This window comes from Meriones unguiculatus, chromosome 3 (assembly GCF_030254825.1).
Source record: "Meriones unguiculatus strain TT.TT164.6M chromosome 3, Bangor_MerUng_6.1, whole genome shotgun sequence".
NCBI classification, from domain to species: Eukaryota; Metazoa; Chordata; class Mammalia; order Rodentia; family Muridae; genus Meriones; species Meriones unguiculatus.
The window spans coordinates 157,780,477-157,805,957 of record NC_083351.1 but is presented as its reverse complement, the minus strand read 5'-3'; the positions used below and the strand labels follow the sequence as shown (position 1 = coordinate 157,805,957).

Here is a 25,481-nt window from a genome sequence, read left to right as displayed (position 1 = left end):
GGATTATATATATATATATATATATATATATATATATATTAAAGAGATGTGTATGTGTGTGTGTGTTTAATTATAGGGAGGCAAAATTCCAATCAGATGGACTGCCCCAGAAGCAATCGCTTTTCGGAAGTTCACCTCTGCCAGTGATGTCTGGAGCTATGGCATTGTAATGTGGGAAGTTGTGTCTTACGGTGAGAGACCCTACTGGGAGATGACCAATCAGGACGTAAGTACAGAGATAGTCTTTTGCCTTCAAGTTGAGAATGGAATGCTTTGTCAGCTGAATGCAGGCTCTTTTGAGTATTTTAAAATTGTGAAAATGACAGTTACTTGGAAAATACGAAATACTTTGTTTACCTTGTGGTGCATTTGTTGCTATGGAAGTAATTTTTATGCAAGAGGTAGAAGTTAGTTGGGGTAAAGGAAAGTTATAGGTTAGAAAAAAAAAAACCGCAAGTCCCTTGCTAAATAGCTTTAGCGATACGGCAGTCTACCCCGTTTATGTCAGTATCATTTTCAAAGATGATGAAGAAACAATCATCTGAGAATGAATGCTGAAAGGATAATCTTTGAAATATAAGATGTTATATTGTGATTTCAATTGGTAGGAAAAGTAAATATCCTTCTTATAATAAAAAATATAATTAATGTTGAGAAATATATAATACTAACATGAAAGAAACCACCAAATGATTTTCTATCCAAATTCAAATGCTTACGGTAGGATGCAAGAGACAGAACGATAGACTTTGATCATTTCCATCATTAATATTCAATACACTCTTTTGAATTTTAGATCATACTGAAATATGATATTTTTTCTCTTAAGATTATAAAAGAAGATGGGATGTATTGATCCTCTAGAGCAGCAGTTCTCAAGCTGTGGGGTCAAACACTTTTAAAACCTGTGGGTTCTCAACTTCTTTGGTGTCACATGACCATTTCACAGGCATCGCATATCAGATATTATGCATATCAAATATTTACATTATAACTCATAAGAGTAAGAAAATTGCAGTTATGAACTAACAAAGAAAATAACTTATGGTTTGGTTAACCATCATATTTGTAGATGTATTAAAGGGTCACAGCATTAGGAAGGTTAAAAACGGCTGCTTTATAGTGTCATTAACAGTTAACCAACTACTATCTCACTGCTTGCTTGTAAATGAAATGTAATGAACAATCTTAACTCTACAGTGTACTTATTTAAGGTTTTTTTTTTTCCATTTATTTCTTGTACATTAAGACTATAGCACCTGCTTTCCTGTACATGCTATGAGGATACTATTAGTTTGCATCTCATTTTCTTTGTTTGCAGCAACACTATCACACAAGCAATTAACACTGTCCAGCCAAAACTACACCTCAGGTGTATTTCGGAGTATCTGCTCCAACTGGTGAGCTATGGCAACCTAAGCTACGCAAATAATGAATAGACATGGGCAAGTAGTGGTTCTTTTTTCCTCTAACCATATCCGTACATGGATTGATTAAGATTTTTTTTTTTTAATAGAGAAGCAGAAACCCCCTTGGATGCTAAGCTGCCGTGGGCTACCTCTGAGCAGGGTTTCTAGGTTATATCTATACATTGTCCTTAATTGGAGAAACAGTCTCAAAAAAGACCCCTGTGCTCAGGTATATTTGGTCCTTGTGGCGCTCCCATCCTCTCCAGGTCTTACTAACTCCCCCTTCTTTCATATGAATCCCTGCGCTCTGCTGAAGGTTTGGTTATGAGTCTCAGTATCTGTGTTGATACACTGCTAGGTAGAGTCTCTCAGAGGCCCTCTATGGTAGGCTCCAGTCCTGTTTTGTCATAACTTTTTTCCACTATATTTACCTTGTATTGAGTCATCTATCCAGTTGTTTCATTGAAGGATAGAGCTACCACATGAACCTCTAGGACACAAAGCATATAGACAAAATCCTTACACTCACATTAAAAGCAAGGAATTTATTTAATTTGTTCATTTCATAATGAAGTGTAAAACTAGATCCTCAATGAATTAAAGTACTTTAAATTTCACATATATTTTTGAGAATTTTATACATGGGAACTGACTGTATTTGCATGGTTTACAGCCCTTTTCTTTTTGCTCTTCAACTCCTCCTGTGTCCCCACATACTACAAAATCTATGATGCAGGTCAAATTTTGGGTCGAGGATTTTGAGTATGGGTTAATTGAGAGTAATTTTTGAATCTATTGTTTTTATTTTTTAATATGCCTGTGCTTTTAGTACATCAGCTATACGATAGGTGTTGAAAATGTCTTTTGATTTCTGTATTTTTTTAAATAAATAGGTTAGCTAAGGTAGAATGTTGCTGAGATCACTTGACTGCAGTATTCCAGTTATTTTTCAGACTACTTTCATAGTCCTCGAGTACTTTTATCTTTTCTTTTTCTGCCTGTACTTTGAGCTTCTTAGACTGATTTTTGTTATTTTGTTTGTTTGTTTGTTTGTCTGTTTGGTAGATAGCAACTAGAAAGTGTCAAGTTGTGACCTACTGCTTAGAATCCTAGCATTTGTATCCCCAAAGTATCCCCTGTACCAGTTAGATTCCTATACATTGTCATCTGGATATCCTCACTCACTTCAGACAAAAAAAAAAATCTCATGTTAAACCTGATAATATTTATTTCCTTCAAAAATGTGTTTTCTTCAAGATAACAGAACTCACTTTTCCGTGTAATGAGCTTGAATGCACTTCCTTTCCCTCTATTTCCTGGTCATATATGCTTTGTAAATGTACAGTTTCCTCTTTCCACCTGCCACCACATTTAAACATTTCATCTCCTTTATTGTGGAGAAGGTATTGGCTTTTATCTCCAGTCCTTAAAGGTCATCTTTGTAAAATGCCTTTGCTGATTTTATTTTACAGTTTGTTAAACAATGCATAAATTATTTGGGGAAACTTTCAATTACACTTCATAGAGGTGTATGTATAATAAATTTTTGGGATATGCATTCCTTTATAACATTTGTAAATATTTTATGATAGAAAAGATCATTGTATTGTTAGTAATACAAACATTTGTTTGTATTTTGATATGTTCATGTCTGCAGCAATGTTATAAATGTTTTTTAAATCTCCACAAATTGATGCTCATACATGTGTTTAAAATAAGTATCTATAATGCCTGTGCCAGTAGATACTCATTTCAAATTCCTGACAGAAATTCAATGATGGTAATAAACAGCCAGACTTTGACATTATTAAATGACACACACAACACAGTTATGCTAATTTGGCCTCTGACTTATCCATCATTTAGCATCCAAAAGTCTGCTTTGAAATAAAATTGCCATCCTAGTACTTTGAAAATATGAATGTATATACTTCTTTATGAGAAAAGATATTATATTTTCAGAGAAATTGCTAGAAAAATATAATCATTATTTGATTCTAGAAGGCAAAATTAAATAAGACATGAATTATTTTATGACAATTAGTTTTATAAAGCATTCTCCACCAAGGATACAGGTAAAAATCATCAGCATTTATGCTTTTGTTTTGTTTTGGTTTTCTTTTTGTTTTTGAGCTTTGAAACAGGGTCTTTCTACAGCTCTCTGGCTGTCCTGCAAGTTGCTGTGTAGACCAGGCTTGTCTCACACTCACAGAAATCACCTGCCTCTGCCTCCTTAGTGCTTATATTAAAGGTGTTTGCCATTCTTTTGGCTAACCATTTAGTTTTTCAACATGTTCAAAAGGCCTATTTTTTTAATGTTGTAATAGTATATTCTTATCTATTGTCTTATTTCACAGCAACTATAAGTAGTTGTGGTTTATAAAAATAGTAATTTTGGTTACTTCTAGGTGTTGTCCACCAGGTAGACATACCTGACAGGCATAGTTAAATTGATCCTTAAAGGGACCAACCTGCCACTTTGTCTCTCTCTTGGCCTCTTGCCCTCTTACTGTCTTGCTCTCACCCCTTTCTCTGTCAGGGAGTCCCCTCCCTTCCCACTATGATATCTCGTTCTCTCCTCTCTCTCTCCATCTCCATCTAATAAACCTCTTTCATATAAAATCTTTTGTGTGCATCATCATTTCATTGGTCCTAACAGTTACTAAGACAAAGATAAGAAAAAGTCGGACGTTAGATGGAGGAATATTTTCAGACTCTTCTGTGCTGCTGTGAACCTCATTCTCTTTTGCTTTGCACAGGTGATCAAAGCAGTGGAAGAAGGCTACCGTCTGCCAAGCCCCATGGATTGCCCTGCTGCTCTTTATCAATTAATGCTGGATTGCTGGCAGAAAGACAGAAACAGCAGGCCCAAGTTTGATGAAATAGTCAACATGCTGGACAAGCTGATACGAAACCCAAGTAGTTTGAAGACACTGGTTAATGCATCAAGCAGGTACAAGGCCAGACTTGAGTAATGTTCCTGAGTATATCTGATCAGGCTGATGTCATAAATATTTATCAATTTCTTCATGTATGTATTAATATATGAACCTTTATATCATTAGTTTACTTAATTATAATCTTTCATGTTTCCCTCTTAGAATAAAAAAACCTGATATAAGTAATTATACCTAAAAGCTCCTTTGTTAACCCAGTTGTATAATATGTTATTGTCACAAAAATACATACACAGCTACAATGAAATAGAATTAGGAAACAGGACTCAAATGTGTTCAGTGCATACATACAGTTAGAGAAATGAGATTATTAGAGGCTGAGGAAGCACTTGTGCCTTTTTAACCAGATGTCTAAGTATGATTACACATGAATTCTTTGAATACATTTCAACATAGGCCATTTACATATGATTACATTGTGGCACTCAGTTTAGGAACATTGATGACTGGAAGGACTGGTTTGCCTTGCTACAGAGATATTTGGTTAATCATTTAGTATTCAGTTTGAAAATTTAGAACCTATAAATGAATAATCTTGTGGAAATATGTGTACAAGCCAATAATCATATTTTCTACTTTTCTGAATTTCAATAGGAATATATTAAAATAATATTCAATATCTGCAAAATGTTTTTTTCACTTTATCAGAAAAAAATGTTGAAATTTTTCTTCTAATAAAAATCAAGTTGGTTCCAAATTAGAAAATTTACTAGATTATTACTTTCAGTGTATTTGATGACATTGTCTGTTTTTTACAAGAAAGGAAATCATTCTACTAGATGAATTGGCTGCCTATTAAAATGAATTGAGTAAAACTGCTTGCTAATGATGAAGCGGCATAAATTGTATGATCTTAGTGCAACAATTACTAGGTAGAAAGTCATTTCAACATGTCAGAAATGAAACTTCAAACTCTGTTGAGGTACTTTGAACTTTCTTCACCTAACAGCTGGAGAATGGGTCTTCTTAGCAAATATTCCATATGCTGTTCCTAAATATCTACTTTTAAAGTCCCTATGGTCATTGACAATATGAAGCCTTTCTCTTGTCTGTTTATTTGAAGGATGTTAAGGTGATTGTTATAAACAAAGGGAAGATGATAATAAAACAATGTTCTTAATGTTCTAAATCATATTGATTTTTCTCAATCATCTTTCTTTGCTTTCTTATACATGGTATATAGTATTTTCTTAAATATGGCTTATAGAATTCAGCATATTAGGTTCTGAATAGGTTTAGCTTTATGATTCACTTCCTATCCTTAAATATTAATTCTTCAAGGTATTCGTTCCTGGCGCAATATCCACTCTCACTCATTATTCACTGCCACAAGATATGATGACTTCAATAACAATATAAATAATATTTGACAATCTTAATTTTTTTATTTACTAATCCTGTTTTCTAAACTCTATTGGACTCTTCCCCATGGTAGTATTCTTTATACAATTTACAAATTATTTAGCTATTTACATAATTTTGATGATTCTGTAATTGGATACTCAAAGTCTAAAGTTTACCTCTTCCCTTATTTATTTTATCTTTAATAAATTTTATAACAGTTTGCTTAATAGCTAGAGATCAGTAAACTATGTCATTAAACAAATATTCAGCTTTTTAGTCTGTATCATGCTCTTTGCTAAGGGGACTGTGAGGGAAAATGAAAACAAAGAAGAGTAGGGACTACTGTATCATATACTATGATGAGAAACAATTGAGTAGGGCAAATTTGTAGAAAAAAAATAAGGAACTTTACTGTGGACCTGTTGGGTTGATGTCTGTATGAAAAAATACAGAAACTCAAAGCAAACCTTTGGCTACCTTAGCTGGAGATTAAAACTTTATAAAATAGCAGGAAGCAGTGGTACATACCTGTGATCCCAGCATTGAGGGAGGCAGAGGGAGGTCGGTCTCTGTATGAGGCTAGCCTGGTCTACAAAGCAAGTCCAGGACAGCCAAGGTTGCATAGAGAAACCTTGTCTCAAAACAAACAAACAAAACCCAAAACAGAAAGCCAAAAACACCTTTACAAAATGAATATTATTTAATGACGTCAAAATAAACAATGAAAACTTAGACTAGTATCTTTATTAAAAAAATATATTATAATTAGTCTATTGTAAGCCCAGATTCATAGTTGACAATAAAAATCTCTCAGGTTTATTTTTATGTTTTCCGCTTGTATTTTGAATTACTTCTCATGCTATTAATTGTATAATGTTCCTGCAATTTAATTGTAGCCCCAACCATCCATTGTTATTTGATTGAATGTTAGTAGAACAAATAAAAAACCACATCGGTTCACACTTCTAATAATTACATTTTGTGTGTTCTAGGGTCTCGACTTTGTTGGCAGAACATGGCTCTCTGGGGTCTGGAGCCTACAGATCAGTAGGTGAATGGCTGGAAGCAATTAAGATGGGTCGGTACACAGAGATCTTCATGGAAAATGGATACAGTTCAATGGACGCTGTGGCTCAGGTGACCTTGGAGTGAGTAGTTTTTCTGATCATTTTTACATAATTGTTGGGTCAAGAAAAGTGTATTCAGACACCCGAGTGGATGCAAACAAGGGAAAGCATCTTAGCTGTGTCCATATGTGGCAGCTTTCAAAGAAGCCTCATCTTTTTAGCCTGTGTTAACAGCTGCATGGTTCATGCTCTTTGTCACCAGTATCTTTGCTTTCTGTGCACCAAACAAACAGTTTGAGTGTTTCGATAACTGGATTTACAACTCCTTAGCAAAGTACTGGGATTTTGTGCTGTGGAAAAAAAAAAAAAAAAAAGATGTTTTCTTGATAAGTTTTTATACCGGTACTTATGTCATATGAATGTAAATATATAAAAAAAAAAAACAAAACTGTAAGCACAATTGGTATGGTTAGTCCTGTGTGACAACAAGAAAAAAAATTAAAAAATAAAAGAACATTCACACATGACAGCTTTCTACATTGAATACCCAGGTAACACCTTAAATAAAGTTTTTCTGGCAGGTATCTTATTTAATATCTACATGGTGCAACTTACATTCCTGAAGTCTGAGAATATGTTAGATCCTGCCTCTGATGTATTGTTATTTGGTACAATCTCAGTGGAACCAGTTGTGCCCTTTTCTGTTTGCACGTTTAAGATACAATTTATCAAATCCTATTAAATAAAAATTACTAGAGCTAAAATTAAATTCTTTAAGGTTGTAAGTTGTTTGTACTTTATTATATACTCTTCATGTGTAATTATTTTAGCAGAAGTATATGTGATTATTTATTGTCCTACTGTGGTTCCATCTAGATTACATCTAAATTAATAATGTTCTAACCTGTGCAGTCATGGTAACTGACTTCAAATGACTTGCAAATCTAAAGGTTAAAATATTGTTATAAAGATTTCAAAATGTTAGGATGCTCTAAGTCACTAAACCCACTGTCTGCACTTCATCACTTCATGGAATATCAATACTGAGAGGTTCTCTAGACATTCTTATCTATCATTCTGGCATTCTAGCTTCACTGAATGCATTGCTCATCCACAGGAAAGGTAACAGGGTACCATTACTTATTAATACTTATTAATCACAGTCTCAGCACTGTCCTCCTTCATACTGATAACTAAACAGACATAAAATCACAACCACTAGGCTTGATTTCTTAGTTTGCTTAAACCCATTATCACAGTCACTACTAATTCACATTTTCTTGGAGACCTGAATGTTTTGCCCATTATATCTTTGATGTTTAAGAAAATCATCTGTGCTATATTTAAAACAGTATAATAAAATAATATTCCTGATGATTTAAAACTATTTTTACATAATTACTATTTAATTTTCAGTAAAAATGGTCATTTTAATTTATTAAAGTCATTTGTCATTTTATATTAAAATGATACTGTAGGTATTTCTTCTACCCAATGTCAGATTACTTGTAAATATACAATAAAATTATTTGCATTAAACAATGTCTCTGTTTTTATTTAGAGTATATATGATCATACATTTAGTTAGATATGTTACAGTTTTATTCCTTCATAGGTAATTGCTACAAAAATATTCATATATGTATTTATTTATTTTCTAAAATTTATTTTGATGTGTGTATTATCTTCCTGTGAATTGTTTTATTTCTTGGTGACCACAAATTAATAGAAATATGTTTAGTATTATTGTACTATATTTTTTACTTTTTCTTATTCCTTAAAATTCTTTTCTATTTGCTTCTGTAATCTCCTAAACTCTCTTCAGTATGCTTGTACTTTCTCAACACCTAAGGTTCTCTTCACTCTGTATATAATTGTTCTTCTCTTGTTAAACTGCCTCTTTCAGTTCATCTTTCTAATCTTTCTATTCATTTCCTGGGGACAGTAAAGTCAAGGAATGTTGTCTTATGTAAATTACTTCAAATTCCTGGGGTCCTTAGTCATTACCATAAGCCTTACTGGAAATTGGGTATGCTATATCAGTCCCCAAAGAATTTTTTTTAAAGAGCTTGAGATTATTAGGAGCATATTCTGCTGTTTGTGGTGAGTTTTTATGACCACGGTGTTTGTAATTGGTAAATTAAGATAAATTTCTCAAGATACTGTTTAAAGTAAAATACAAAATGAGGAACCATCAGTTGCTTGTTTGGTCAAGGACTATAAAAAATCATTTGTAAAAGTTCTTTGACCTTAAGAAAGAGAAAAAAAATAAAATTATGTATTGCTATAATATAACACAAAATTAATGGGATAACCACACAATTCAGGGACATGCTCTTTGAATGCCAGACAATAGCCTCACATACCTAGTCATCACTGAATATCCAAATATTAATTGTACAAATCCTATGAAAGACTACAAAGGGTTATACAATGTTATTTCTATAAGCCAATACATTCATAGATATGTAAATTTTTAGGAAAAGAGGTTAAACAACCAAAAAAGAAAATGCAGAAAATATTATACATAAAGATACACTTGACTGCTTAAAATTTATATGTATATTAGGCTTAGAATAAAAGCATTGAAAAGTGTTATAATTATAAACACTGGGTAAAAAACACCTTCATGTGAGCCAGTTTGTCTTTCCACTATTTGACAGTACATGTATAAGGAATAAAAGTTAAGATCTTGAGTGTCTTGAAGTAAGGTATATTTAATAAGAATAGTTTTAATTTGAGATGCTTTTGCCTGATGTCTATTTTCTGTCTTCAAACCATGCTAAACTGACTCTATACAGTAATAGTTAGATAACTGTTGTAAAAGAAATGGCATGAATCTCCTCTCATGTATAAGTCCAGTGAGTTACTGTTGACAAGGGAAACTGTGAGCTAGAGGCAAGTAGAAAATTAAAGCCAAAAAATTCAAATAAAGGCACAAACAAAGCTGCTTTGTAGATTTTTTTTTAGGCCAAAGCTGTCAAAACTTGCTTACTCAGAAAATGAGCAAAGTCTGGTGAATTTAAATATTATACCAATTTTATGAAAATTGAATAGATTTCTGTAACAGTTATAAGGATGGTATCTTCTGAGACTTAAAAATAAAAAGGTTTCTAAATCTGGAACCCAAATTTGTGCAGACTAACTCTAATGCCTTCATTAACCTGTAGAGGAAGTCATTACGCATAATTTACTATGTTCTCAGAGCACGCACAGGAGAGCTAGCTATTCTCTGTGCTCTACGCAACTAAGCTAAAATTCTGAGTCTGTTTTTTTTTTTTAACAAAAACAAGGTCTTATCTCTATGAAACAATTGAATATTCTCCTGATACATATATGTACTTTGCACAAACCAAATATGTGTTCATTCAGAATTTAAAATAAGCCAGGAAAAAAAAAATGGCACCACACGACTCCATAATAAAATTGATACAAGCAAAATTTTATGAAATTGAGTGAAGAATTTTTAGTCCTTCATGTCCTTTCTCTTCTCTTCTCCAGGTAGTGGTGATGGAATTTAATTTTACTGATAGGACTAAAAGGTATATAAAGCACAGCAAAGAATAAGCAATATCTCTCTTTGTGTGTCTCTGTGTGAGTCTGTCTGTGTCTCTGTCACTGTCTCTGTCTCTCCCTGTCTCTCTGTCTGTCTGTCCATCTGTCTCTCTCTCACACACACACACATACACACACACAACACACATAAGTATTGTGTTCTGAGTAATTAAGAGTAATTAAGTATCAGACACTTTTTATTCATTCTTTAATTTGTTCTTCTACTTCATCATCACAATACGTTAAGTATTTTTCATTACTTAATATCACAAAATAATGTTTGGAAAGGTAATCCTAGCAGTGGCATCACATTACATTCGCAGATCTGAAGCATCACGTCTTGTCAACATAGTGCGGAGTCTTCTACATCCCTTTCTCGTCATGCTTAGCCATGTAAGTCTGTGTTTAAGAGCACTGAATCAGTCCTAAGTATTATACAGATTACAAGTGGTCACAGTGCAATTTGTGTACTATGTAGTAAGGGGATACATCAAAACTATCAAGACATGGCATGTCTTAGATGCACAGTGAAATAAGAAAAATAATGTTTTCTTCACAATCAGAAAATGTTTCATTCCAAAAATACCATAGAACTCTATAAAGGATGTACATTATTTATTTTAAAAAAGTTAAAGTGTAAAATTCCACATTTTAATTTCATTTTTCCTCTTATAAAGTAATGAATGAAAGGAAGTGGGAAAGAGAAAGATAGCAAAGGAAAGTGAAACAGAATTTCAGTATTGAGGTCATATGCATGAGTGTACAAATTACATTGGGTAATAAACTAATGTGGACAAGCTATTTTATGTGTTTTTAAATAGGAAGATTGGGGCAACTTTTAGTTAAAATCTGTTTACGTGGACTTTTCTAGGCAATATTGTATGCAATATTGATATTGTATACTTATGCTTTTTGACTTGAAGGCTTCTCTACCTGGTTAATTCCCAAATACTTGTGACAGAGATCTCTTGGATTTATAAAAGCTTTAAAGCACAGTAACCAGGCAGATGTCAACCCTCTAAGTTATTTCCCTATTTCCCTGCTACATACCCTATGTTACTTGCCTCAGTCGTTCCTGCCTGGGCTGCTTCTAATCTTAACAGCTATTCCTCATGGCCAAGTGTTCATGATCCATACTTCCCCATGGCGAGCAAAGAGTCAGACTCTAAACACAGACATAGCCTTCAAATTAAAGATGTTGTATGTGAAAAGTCCCTTTCATTTGAGTTATAAAATCAATATACTCTGGGTTTTATTTCAATAAAGAATAAACATAACAGTTATTTTTAAAATTTATTTCAACTGACAACCTGAGTAATTATGAATTATGTAACTTAAACACGTATGTTACTTAAATTTAAAAAAAAAATACCTAAGAGAATCAGAAGTATCACTTAGGGGTTTTCTATGCAGATGACAAATATTCACTTTAAAATATAATTTCTAGTTCATTTAATGCTTTTGCTAGAAACTTATTATTTCCTAGCTCAAATTCTCCTGGCTATGTTCTATACTTTGTTTGTAAACACCTGTAAATATTCACATTACACAATTTTCCAAAAACAAACAAACAAACAAACAAAAAACCATATGGAAAAACTAAAGTTGCCCAACAATGGAAGCTATGCTAAAATATAGATTCATTTTGAAACTACAGCCAAAGCAACAACAAAACATATTCAATCTTGGGGGAATTTTCCATATTTGATTATATTTACAGAGTTTTCTTTTTTATTAAAAAACCCCAATTTTTGCATTTAATAATGGTTTTTCAAAAATCATACGCCAAGGTAATGAGTAATTACGATGTGGATTTCACGGGTATATGGTTTGAGTTCTCCCTCATTTGCTTACTCATGTGCTCTCTAGCCAAGTGATTTACATTCTCGAAATCGCTGTCTCATTTTCCATAAAGTAAAAAATAATAATAATAATAATAAATGAATTCTGTATTGCAGTTAAAGATTTTTCTAGTATTTTTTATCAGTGTCTGAAGAACTTTCTCCCTTCCTAATGTCTGGTCCTTTAAGGTCTAGTATCCGTTCAGCAGAAGCCAAGACAGCCGTTAAATCACCTGCAACACACAGAATAGCCCTACTAAAGTCATAGAATCATGTAGCCAGTGGGCAAGCCTGAGAATGCCAACTTCACACTAAAGAAATACAACTAAATTCAACTAACATCTTTTTATCTGTACTTTAATTTTCAATTATCTACTACTGTGGTACCTATAATGACTTTATTTCCAAGTGGATTTTTATTGAATTTGAATCTATGTTTTGCTGACGATTCTCTTGCAAAACACATCAGCCATTTTTTTGTCCTGATACTGTGCACTGAGAACTTGTAATTAATGTTTAATATTCTTATTGTGAGAAAGAAATGTAACACTATCATCAGAGGGACAAGTTGCATTTTGTTTGTCTCTCATTTGGTAAAACTCTGGCAAGAAACCCAGAAAGCATAAAGGAGATGAGAAATATGAAAGTATTTTAGTAGACTATTATTTCCAAGGTTGACAAGGAGCCAACACATTTCAGTCTTCTTGCTAAGTGACACCTTTGTGTTTCTGGAAAGTATTACATTTTTACCTATCATGATATCATTGTCATTGTCTTTAATGATTTTGATGTCTAAGAAAATTAAAATTAAGATACTGAATGTGAAACACTCCATTATTAGATTAATGTCTTTAGCAAAGTGATTTCTTAAATCTATTATGCTAAAATATTTGTCATTTGGAATTTTGAATTGTAAGTGTTAATTTTTCCAAGAATTAGTTGATATAATTTGCTAAATATATAGATTGTTTGTATTTGTCCAAACACCATTTTGAGCATTATTTACCCTTATAGTCTATAAAATCTCATTTAAAACCCATTGTACTTTTAAATCTATACAAGACATTGTAAATTTAGACATACGAACATTTTTCCATGTATTTCAAGAGTGCCATTCTTGGAAATGAGTTCCAAATGATTAAAATCCATCAATTGTGAGTTTATAGGCCACAGGGTGAGATGCTGTTTCAGAAACAAAACAAATGGATGAAGAAACACAACCCAAATTAAATAAGAAGAGAAAACAGTGAGGCAGAGAGAATGTGTCTAAGTGTTAATATATTTTGACTATAAGAAAATTAATAACGTAAATGTCTTGGAAAGGAATGAGTGAAACCTTTCTACTTCCTTTTTTATGTTTTTTTTTTTTTTTGTTTGATTTTTAAATCTCTGTGCTCATGCATGTATGTAAAGAGTGTGTGTGAAGTTGCAAAAGTGGTGTAGAGGTCATAGACAACCTATGTTCTTGGTCCTTACCTTACTTGAGAGGGTCTTTGGACTACATTTTGAAAATGGTTCACATGGAGTCACTGTCATATTAACCTAGCCTGCAGTACATTTAACTGAACTAGGTGTCAATCTCAGAACAGTGGTTATCAGCCAGAGGTGGTAGCATACATACCTCAAGAAACAGTTGGCAGCATTTGGACCCACCTTTTTTTTTTTTTTTTTCAATATATAGGATATATATATATATATGTATATCTCCTAAAATCTGCATGGTGCCAAATTGACTCATTTTAAGAAGAAATAGCATTTTGCTGTCTTTCCTCCTTAACAGCCGGGTCATTCCAACACAGTTCCTAGAACTCTGAAAAACGGGCAGATGTTCACTTCTACTTGAGATGTGGAAATTCAGTGAGTGGATATATGCACACTATGAGAGTCCATACTTTAAACCCATCAACTACTTAAGAGCTTCCTTCACAGGTCAAATATTCACATGTAATGCCTCACACATATGTGTACCTTGGCACATCCCCAGGAAAGTATAAGAATAAGGTTATTGTGTAATTCAAGTGCTGATTTCTGTCCCCACATATGTGGTCGAAATTCTTGTTCTGAGAATCTCCTGTCTTAATGTCAATAACTCAGCTTACAGCCAGTCACCTGAACAAGGGAGAGAACAGGGCTGGACTTTCTGCCGGCCAAGGGAGGAAGGGTTAGAGGAGGAATTAGGGGATTAAGCCACTGGAGAGGTCCAGGAGATATCAAGGAAGAGGGAAGGGCAGAGAAATTAAACTGCAAGTATCTCTGGGATGTAAGCTCAGAGATAGCCAGATTAGTTTAGAGGGTTAAGAATATAGTAATATTTGATATAAATAAATGAATAAATACATAAATAAAACTGCCATTTTGAATCTAAGCTAAAAAAATAACACAAAACACTGTTACAGAGCACTGTTGTGATAACCATTGCCTAAGGGTGTATAATCGCTGCATGGAATGAATGAGTCTCTTGAAGAGTTCAATCTTTAGTTGGCAAGGTGCAAAATCTTAAAGTACATTTTATATTGTTTTAGCAAAAAGAAAAATGTTAGGTGTTGTTTTAGGATCACATTTTAATACTGTTCAATGAAATTGTACTCGTTAAGCTTGATATTTATTAATAAGACATAAACATTCATTTTCACCACTATGTACCATTTTAAAAGATATTGTCATCCATAGGAATGAATGTGTACCTTTTCTTTGAGAGCAAATACGTTTTCTCAAGGAACAATTTTAGAACACACCTTTGAAAACTGGACTGTAAATATCTAAAATCGACACTATCTTATGGCTAATTCCTGCAAAACATTTTCCCTTTGCCAGCGTGAAATTTTGAGGTGTGCTACAAACTGAGTCAATACATACATCCAATGTGTGCTTTCTTCATGCAGGGATTTGAAGCGCCTGGGAGTGACTCTGGTTGGTCACCAGAAGAAGATCATGAGCAGCCTTCAAGAGCTGAAGGTGCAGCTGGTCAATGGAATGGTGCCAGTGTAACCTCTGCATGTGTCACTTCCTCCAGGGAACAACTCTGCACTTTGTAAACAGCCCTGAGAATTATTTTAACAAACATAGGGAAAAGGGAAAAGCATAATTTCTACGCCTTTGGTGGCATTTGTCTCAACCATTGAATAGATAATCAACATCTTACTAAAACCTCTGCATCTTCTTCCTAATGTCTTCATTTTTCATGAAGTAAATGTAATCTTCAAAGAGCGAAAACATCCTATAATAAAATAGTAACTAAAACCTCCTCCATAACTTGTACAGAATCTTGTACATGGAATATATCAAGGTACAGCACCTTTATAGACTGTTAAGGCAGCCCCTTTCAAAACTTCCAGGGATTTACTTGAAAGGAAAAGTTTTAAAGCCATGTGTGGGCTAAGAAAAGCTGCATTTTACTGACGTTTACTTCAAGTCTTAATTGTCTACAGAAGTGTATTGAAGAGCAATATGATTAGAGTATTCCTTAGATGCAGTTTGTAATTTAAAATGCAATTACATGTTGTTAAGTTATAGAAAATAGTTTATAAACATGTTGCTTGGTCAAGAAAAAGTTCAATGCAGGGTGTATATTTATTTTTCTGTGTTACATCATTTACTTTTAGTTGCTCTTCTAGAGAGTGTTAGGTAATAAATGTGTATATACTGTAGAGTTTTCAATATGCCTGGGAATTGACTTACATTGGAAGTGTGCGTGTGTTTGTATGTGTGTGTGTGTGTGAATATGTATAAGATATTGTTCTGCTTGCCTCTTTGATAGCGTTTCAATTTTCGCAGCATATAGAAAGAATGTTCTAGACTATAATATGAATAAGAGAAATAGGAAATGGTAGACCAAATTCCAACCCAAGTTGATATCTTTTTCTCTCATTTTGAAAGCAACTAATTAGGTTTTCATTTTGTAAACAGCTAATGCCTCTACATTATATTCCCTTTGGAATTTAACAATCACTTTGTACCTGTGACAAAGAAGTTCTACCCTCCTCTGAAATTCCAACTTTCTAGGTTCCCGAAAATATCTTCTCAAGCAAAGTTGACGTGAAGGGTACACCTGTGTGGGAGGTAGAGATATTTGACTGTGCTGGCTTCTGTTAACATTCAATCCAGGTGGAGCGCACTCAGCATCCCCCGAGTTCTCAGCCACTGTAATCATTCCCAAAGAAAGCAGTGAAAAATGATTTTTTTACTATTCATTAATAACTATTTGTGAACTTTGTAGTTGCATTTTGTCCTCCATTCTACAATGGTGACTATAATTGGAAGAACCAATATAAACTATTTAAACATTAAACTTGTTCAGAAGTATAATGTAGTCCTTAAGTATATTTTATATACTGCATCAGCAAGGGGATGAGATTCATGATAAAGTTCGTGAAGTTTATTGAAATGATCAGGAAAGTGAGCATAACAGACAGGTGGACAATATTTTATGTCATTACATGGTATAAAATCAGGAGAATGATATAAGATATTCGAGGAGCAGAGAACTTAGATGAGGCCTTTCACTATTGCACTAGCCAAAGCTTGTGAGTGGAGTGAGATCTGCAGGGAGATATCAGCTTGTCTGTGAGTTCTCTTCTCTCTTTTCAGCCTATGTTTTAACCTTCGATATTAACCTGTGTAAAAAAACACAATAGTGAAATTTCTTTCTTTCTTTTTCTTTCTTTCTTTCTTTCTTTCTTTCTTTCTTTCTTTCTTTCTTTCTTTCTTTCTTCTTCCTTTCTGTCTCATCCCCCTTTAAAGGATGAAATAGTTGTTTGCTGAAGAATAAGGAAAGATCAAAACTACAACAAAGGGTGTGAAGCATCTAAATTTTTTTATATATATTAAAAATTGATGAGTCCCTTTAAAAGATACTGTGGGCCCACACTCTATACTCAATACATCTCTACTAGTTTAGTGAAATTTTAAGAAAATATTAAGAGAAGTAATCTTACATTGTCTTGATAAAAATCATAGATAAATATAACCATTATGAGAGATGCATTTCTACATTTAAACCAACAAGCCTATTTGAATCTATGTGATAAAGTAGAACTGGGAATGTCAAACCAAACAAACAACAACAAAAAATGCAGTTTGGAACTTGTACAAGCCATAACTCTATGGACGGAAATAAAAATACATTCTAAATTGTTTCCAAATTTGTATGATCATAGATTATTGGTAGGTGACATATGCACAAGTGACTGGCTGTTGGAGTGATCTCGACTTTATCTCAAAAGAATATAGATTAATTTTAATCAAATTTATGTTCCATTTTCAATTCAAATGTCACATTTGGAAGGTAATTCAGAAGGAAAGCTTAACAGCCACATTGCTTTCATCCATATCTCAATTTGATTGAGAGTTTCTAAAGAATATCAATATGATATTAGAAGAGATAGACTTTTAAATTATATGTGCTCTGCCCTCCCCACCAATGAGAAAAGGTTGCCTTTCTAAAATATTTGTTCAGCTTTGGATATGTCACCAATTGAAAAGTGCCAATCTCATCTATAAATGTGAGAAATGGATCAGGGAGAGAAGCCTGCTCTCGTGAAATGTAGTGAGCCTACCACTCAGCACAGGACTTGCTAAATCCTGATGGTGTGAATTCTTCTCCTGTGTGTTCGTTTCCTTACCCACTGACTCCCAAAAATAAATCATCTTCTATAGTCTTCACATATGCAACTGATTTGTAAAATGATACATAACTGTATTGTAACAAGGTACAACAAGGAATTGTTCCGAACTGACTGGTTCTACTTGAAGTCATTCAGTTACCATGGTTATCAATCATATTGTACACCTAGTCATGCCATTCATTAGCATGAGCTCTGTAAAAAAAATTACTCTCTTTGAAATGTATTAATTATATGTGTAATGTAAACATACTGATTTTCACCATTTAAAATATTGTGATGTGTATGTGTTTTAATTTCTGTATTTTATTACCAAGCCAGTGTTTTAAAGTAATAGATTCATTGTACAATTTACATAGAAATATTTTATTGAAACTTAAATGTGTCTAGTATTATTCATTTTGGAATTGTCACAAGTAATGCAAGCTGACCTTAGCTCTGTTTATAAAACAGTCTTATCCACTATGTAATAAAAGAGATAACTTCACCTCTCACCTTAAAGAGGATCTGTCACTATGAGTTGAGCACTTACGCATTTGCATGTCTGCTAGTTGAATTCTACGTGGAAGTGAAAGGCAGTAAAGAAGATATTTGTTCACCCATTGAAGTGGGTTTTCAGAAGCACAATAAGAAATATTTACCTTTGGAAGGTGTTTTGGCTGTAATGGTTGGTACAGTAAGTGGCAAAGAATGCTGGGCGTTAGACTTAGAGGTATTTGATGTTGCGTATAGTAGAAAATATCTCTTATTTTGTTCTTTCTAAAAATTAGGAGAGAAAATTAAAATGTGATAATAAATTGTCTTTGTTTAAAATTGCCAGATGTTTAACCTCAATGTACATAAGAAGTAGGACAATGTGATGGTGATGATACTAAGGAATGAATGAACAGAATCAAATGGTAGCTTTGTTTGAAATTTTATAGTTGAATAAGTCATGATTTTTTTTTCAGTGCTGTAGCACAGCTGGTTACATTGAATATTTTTTTCTCCATTATGCAGTTAATTACATAGTAATGTATCAGGAAAAATAGATAAAACTTTCTACTCATTTCTTGTTAATTTATGAGTCTTTTCACACATCAATGATTGAATGTTCTTATTCAGAATGACCACGTAATTGTCGCATAGAAGAAGCTGCTATTTCTTTTTAAAATGTCTATTTATAATAACTGGATTCAAATTCTTTTTTTCAATGTGAATGGAAAAAAATGGAGTTGGCAAAAATATGTCCTATCTTTGAAAGTTGGGTGCTATATTCATTAAAGTTTGAGTGGTCAACTATTTGTGAATATTTAGACTACTGTAGTTTTGCAATTGATTATTTAAAAGAATGTATATGTATACTGAATCTGTAATTGTCTGAAACTAAAGTCAGACTCTGTCCTTTGTTAATATGTTTATCAAATCCATTCAGGTTCAGGCAGGACTGAGACATTTGTGCAGCCAAACTGATTCTTTGATAGGCATCAGGATATCTTGTAGCCCTGCCTGAGAGTGAATTCAAGGAAGAATGAACATCTCTTTATATTGGCTCCCATCTGCATATCTGCGTGTTTGCAGTTTGTGTACATGCTTTTGTAGTGTAAGATATTACATTTTATATTTTTTTAGAAAATAAAAAAACTTTTGAATATAGTAAAATCAAATTGTCCTACTTGATCTCTCACACGATTTTAAAATTTTAGCACTTTCCATAAGGATTTTTGTTCTGAGAAAACATTTTACTTTCTACATTATAAAAATGATTAAGTCATAAAGATGTAAAGATATATAAGTTGTAAAGATGATCATATGCGTATTTCACAAAGGCGTATTCCTGACTATGCATTCAAAGAATTTTGGCAAACAGAGAACATGCCTTCATGGTAATGATGCAATACAACATACACTTGAAAACAATTTATAATCAAACACAAACCACAACAAAGAAACAAATAGAAAGGAGAAATTATGTGCTATTTGTACACCCTCCCAAGGAGACATTTTTGTGACTGACATTACCCGGACACTATCTCATCACTAGGCTCTGCCATCTGCTCTGCTATCATAGTTCAAGAAGAGATCATTGCAACAAGAAGGGGATTAAAAAAGCAAGGCTCCTTATTATTTGTAAGTATTATATCATAGTGATCTTTTAAAAATGGAAAGAAACATCTCTATTCTAGGGATTGAATCATGTTTGTAGTTGTTGCATTTACAACATAGAAAACGATACACTATGGTTATAGAATAATCATAAGTAGTGCTGATGTTTAAGACTCACTATAATTAGGATTTTGTTTACTGTTTCAACATTTATTCTCATATTTCTCAGAACTCTTTGTCATTTAGAATTACCCTGTTCTTACTATGATACAGAATTAAAGATACTATTTAAAACAATTTTTCAATCTTAAGTTCACTCCCCCCAAAAATCAGAGTAATTAGGTAGCAAGTATTTAATGAAAACATATTCTTCATTGGAAATGTTCATGCTAACCTTTAAGATATGCATCTTAACTCACATATAACTCATAACCTAAGTTATATCCAGGGCTTCCTTTGTACACTGCAGACACCAGGCATGCATGCACACACACACACACTCAAACACACACACATGGTACACATATATACATGCAAATTACCCAAGGCACATAAAACTAAAATGCAACTTTATTTAAAATATAATGAGTATACTCTGTTTTTTTTTTAATTTTCCGTTTTTTTAATTTATATATATATTTTTTTTAATTTTTTATACAAAATATTTTTCTCACACTCCTTCCCCTCCCTCAACTCATCAGGCAGGATTTTTCTCCCTTCCTAACTTTCCAAACTGTTATTGATTATTAATATTTAATATTGATTTATTTTTTTAGTTGAACAGTGGTTATTCCTAAACCAGCTGTATACCCAAATCACCACACAGAGACTAGGATTTATTTAATTAACCTAGAGAACAATGCGGGGCAATAGTTACTCCATCTTAAACCTCCAAGCCCACATAGTTTCCTCCCATTCAGATTTCCCACATTATACTTGCTTTTAGTCATAACTTAGGTCTGGTTCAACTCTCCTCAAGGTTCCAAGTCCTCTCTTGCCCATCTCTCCTCTCCAACTCGCCCCACTCACTTCCTTCCCCTCCTGCTCTACACCAGGATGTCCCATCCTATTCTCTCCATTGCTCAGCATTGGCTGGTTGTTTTATTGACAATACAAAGAACAAATGGTGGCATATTTATACAACTTGAGACAGGCGATGCTTAGAATAAACATCACAATGCAATGTCTGCATTGAAACCAGATAGTGGGGTAGAGAAATCAGCATTTGAATGAACAAGGATAAATTTTATACATTCCACAAGAACATTATACCAACACCAAACTTATACTATTTATCTCTTAAGACAACACAAACACACACAGACAAACAGACAGAGAGAGAGAGTACATACACACATAAGAAAACCCCTCCAAAAAACAAACAAATACAAATTTTGGAATCTATTTTGAGTATTCTAACTCTTCCTGAACATGAGGCCTCCCTGGGGATGTGGTTGTGAAGAAAATGTATTTTCTCTCTCCCAGAAGCTATCATAGTAAAAAGCTTCTCAGTTCTGGATGCAACTTTAGGTCGACTTTGCCTTCTCCATGATGGGATTTTTTCTGACTTTTGTGAATGTCTTTTGCATTTTCAGACACAATAGGGATTATACACACATGAATATATCATAGAATATATTCAATTTAAAATTCCCAATAGATTCTAAGTTTCCAAAGAGCAAACACTGCTTAAGGATTACATGCAATTCTGAAATAGTAGGTTTATAAACACAATTTTTTTTTTCAGTGCAGTTTATTCAGGAACATTGAACAATCCTCGGACCCCGGGGAAAGCCAGCCCACAGCTTAAATAGCCTCTGGGTAGCCAACCCAGGCGTGCCACGGGGGCAATGCAGATAGGTCCACATACATGGAAGCAAGCCAGATCCTCAGCCTTAGCCAAATGTGGAATTGTTCATGACAGAGAGCACTCACCATCGGGAAGGTGGAAGGCGGAAACCAGCTCCATCTTTAAGGCATAGCATTCCACAGCTCTCTACAGTTCCCCCTTTTTGTTTTATATAAACACAATTTTAAAATACCATATTAGTTACCAATATTGTTGTAATAAAATGCACACTAAATCCCATGTGACTCCTAAAAGTTGACTCTCCAAAATAGTTATTGAAGGAAATGATTTTTAGTGTTAAGTATTGTATACCTGAGAAGCTGTTTCAATAAAATAAAAGAAAATTGATATGAATCATCTTACATGATACCAGTATTTTAAGCTGAGTCTGGTCCTGTATCTTTCCTCCATCTCAGCAAATGGTAGGCTATGTCTTCTGTGACTCCACCTTTACAAAGAGCCCTCTGCACCCCAGAACATTGCATGGTTTGCAATTTCTTTTAAATTATCTAATTAAACATCTCCAAGGTCTGATTACTTTCTGAGCATATCTAAATATTAGTGTTTGCCACATTATTTTTGATTATGGAATTTAATTTCTGATAAGAAATCTTACAAATATGTGTTTTGATTATGTATGTCTGTTCTTCCTTTTGGGGTATCGTTTGATAAAAGCAGATTTTTTTTATACTGTGTCCTTGATATGTAACAAAAAATTGTGGCAAAGCACGGAATTCAAAGGGTATTGGATTTATGAAAGGAGCAAATTCTCTACCACATTACAGCAATGAATATGGCACAAATAAATGCAAGCTTTTACATGGTGTTCTGTGAACTGATAGATGATAGATTTTTGTTGTTGCTAACATTTATTTGTGGTGAGGAGCATATACTTGAAAGTCTAGGTCCTTTTTACCCTACCTGAACTAGCTTGTTTTAGTTTCCTATTGCCTCTAATCACAGGGCATGTTACCAGGAAGATATAAAGGATCTGCATTTCAGACAATTTCTCTTTATCTCCACTGTGGAAAAGTAGTAAAAAATTTCCTTCTGGTAGTTTGGATCAATCATCTTTCTGAATATTGTCATTACTTTCTGTTTACTTGAGGATATCAAAGGAACATAGTTACCAGGGGAAGTCTTAGCTTCAAGCTTAATAGAAGGTTTGGTGGATATGTCTTGGAAGAAACAAGGATAGAGTTGCCATGAAAACCAACAAGGATAAGATAGATGAGGAATATGTGGATTAAGGAAAGGTGACAAGTATGGGCTATAATGGAGAGGAGCAACACATTTAAAACTTAAAGAGGTAGTACAATGGGACATGTGGATGAATTGATGTTTTCTTAGGGAAAAGGAAGAATGACTTCAGACTTTCTGGCATGTAAGATAAGGAGACTTTCAAGGTGATAAGAAAAGGATTACCCTGTGGATCAGGGTACAATATGTGAATTATGTGAATCCACATAAGGTAGCTGAGCTCATTCTATACTCAAATTTTCTTAACAAAGACGAAAATGCTAATATTATACCTTGTGTGAAGGATAATTGAACTACCCTGTTCTATTGATTATTCAGACATAAAACATTGATATCCATACAAACCCCAGCATATATCACGAAATAGTTAAAATCTATATCTTAGAAAAAAACTAACATAAGTTTTATTGACAAAGCTTTGACTCTAAGAGACATAGGCATCAATCTAAATATCAAAAACATCCTTCAGCTTGGAAGTCTATAAGTCTTTTACCACCTTGCAGGTTTCATCTTAAACATTGGTTTGTTTTGCCTTTATTCATTTATAATTTAAAGAAATGTCCTTAATATTCTTCCCAAATACCTAAATAAGCAGACAAATTAAACATCAAATAGCTGGTTTCTCAGAAAGAATTTTTTAATTAAAACATTTTTTAAACATAAAATAGGAAAATTAAAATCTCTGATTTTGAGGAACTAAGATTTTCCTGTTCAGATATTTTCTTTCAACTTTCTAAAAGTATCATCAAAGACTTCAGGTTTTCATTCATGACAAAGCAATTCACATAATTACTTAGAATTCTTCCTAAAGCAATGATGAATGATTGGCATGTACTGATTGATTGGCGTGTGTAAAGGAAGAAGTTCTGTAAGCAGTACTCATTTCCCCATGTGCATCTTAATTAGCATTTCCTGAAATCATTGCTTGATGAAAAGCTTCCAGTCTGGGAGATTTCTCTGGGAGATTAAAAAAAAAATGATAATAATAAGGGAAGAAAAAAAAAGGAGCAAAATGAGGAAAAAGACAGTATGGTAATATTGTAACAATCAAGGAGTTTCCTGTCCAGGAGGGTCTTTCAGTAAGTTCTTGAATGCCTCATGGAAATGGGCCTCCTGGATGGAGTGGGTTCATTGGTTTCTCAGTATAAATGCTGAAGTTTTAAACAAAGCCTCAGTTGTTCTAATACAGTGGACACTCTTAAAACTGAATAAGATTATTTGTCCTTTGGTATCTTCACTGCTCTTAAAACATACAGATATACAGTGCCATCAATGTATCTGCTTTTATTGTTCACCATGTTTATTTATAGCACTAATCTGGTCAAAGGAGTGAGACTTAGAACAAATAGTCCTTGTTTTTGTTTCTTATATTTCTCACGCTTATACAAATCCTACACTCGAATATAGAGAGAGTTATACTTGTGACGTATGAAATCTTAGGGTGCTGCTATTTGCAGGCACTTGTATTAATATTCTGTGCCTGCTATCTTGACATTATTTAAAACAAATATTTCATTTTTATTATTTACAAAATAAAATCTGATAAAACCATAAGACATGTCCCTATGAGCCGCTTGGTTACAAAGCTGAGGAGGATTGTTAGCGGATCTGATAGCCCACAATGTCTTGAAATAGAGCATCATAATGACAGCACAATCTTCCTCCTGGTTCTTGGGGTCTTTGGAATGATGTTTGATACTCACTGTCAATTTGATAGAATTTAGAATAACTTAGGAGACAAGTTTCTAGTGTACCTGAGAAAGATTATCTAGATTTGGTTCATTGAAGTGGGAAGACTGACTTTAACTATAGCTGACATCATTTCATGTGTTGAGGCCTTACCCTGAGTAAAAGCAGTAAGAAGGCTGAATGCTAGAGTTCATCACTCTGTCTCCTGATTTTTGGATGCAATATGGGCAGCAGCCTCAGAGTACTGGAATAATGACTTCTAACACATCATTGAACTCAGCCAAAATAAAGCCTCACTTCTTTAAGTTGCCTTTGACACTGTAATTCTGCCTCAGCACTGAGACAACTGACCAATAAAATCAGTAACTAGTCAAATTTTAGACCTCACTTTTAACTCAGATACCCAATACCTTCCAGTATTAAAACTGAGACTATCTAGAGGTTATCTGTCCATTATGAGTTGGGGATGTGAAGCCATAGAAAGGGAAAATGATTTCCCAGTCTTTCCTTGCCCTTTATATTGTGCAGGAACAGTGCAAGGAGGAATAACCCCTACATATCATACAGCTGCATCCAATATTTAACCCCTGTTAAAAGTACCTAACCAAGAGGAAGACAGTGCAGCCACTCCTGATGAGACCTGATAGACTAAGATCAGAAGAAAAGGGAGGAAGACCTCTCCTATCAGTGGACTAGGGTGAGAAGGGGAAGGGTGGGTGGGATTGGGAGGGAAGGAGGGATGGAGCTACAAGGGGGATGCAAAGTGAATAAACGGTAATTGATAAAAATAAAAAAGCAACTAAC

The 25,481-nt window shown here is 33.6% G+C and overlaps 1 protein-coding gene across 10 annotated transcripts in view; it reads left to right on the top strand.

Annotated features, from left to right (window-relative positions):
- The window catches only part of Epha5 (EPH receptor A5), a 339,138-nt gene extending 319,698 nt beyond the window's left edge, over nt 1–19,440 (top strand). For 8 of the 10 annotated variants that reach the window (XM_060380832.1, XM_060380830.1, XM_060380831.1 and 5 more), the window contains 4 exons: nt 77–226; nt 4,169–4,362; nt 6,703–6,858; nt 15,056–19,440. In XM_060380832.1, the coding sequence (XP_060236815.1) occupies nt 77–226; nt 4,169–4,362; nt 6,703–6,858; nt 15,056–15,161 (606 nt within the window). In that variant the 3' untranslated portion in view covers nt 15,162–19,440. Of the gene's footprint in view, nt 1–76; nt 227–4,168; nt 4,363–6,702; nt 8,295–15,055 lie in introns of those variants that run through there. The other 2 variants (XM_060380838.1, XM_060380835.1) reach the window with 1 other exon arrangement.
- Nucleotides 19,441–25,481: the final 6,041 nt, after the last annotated feature.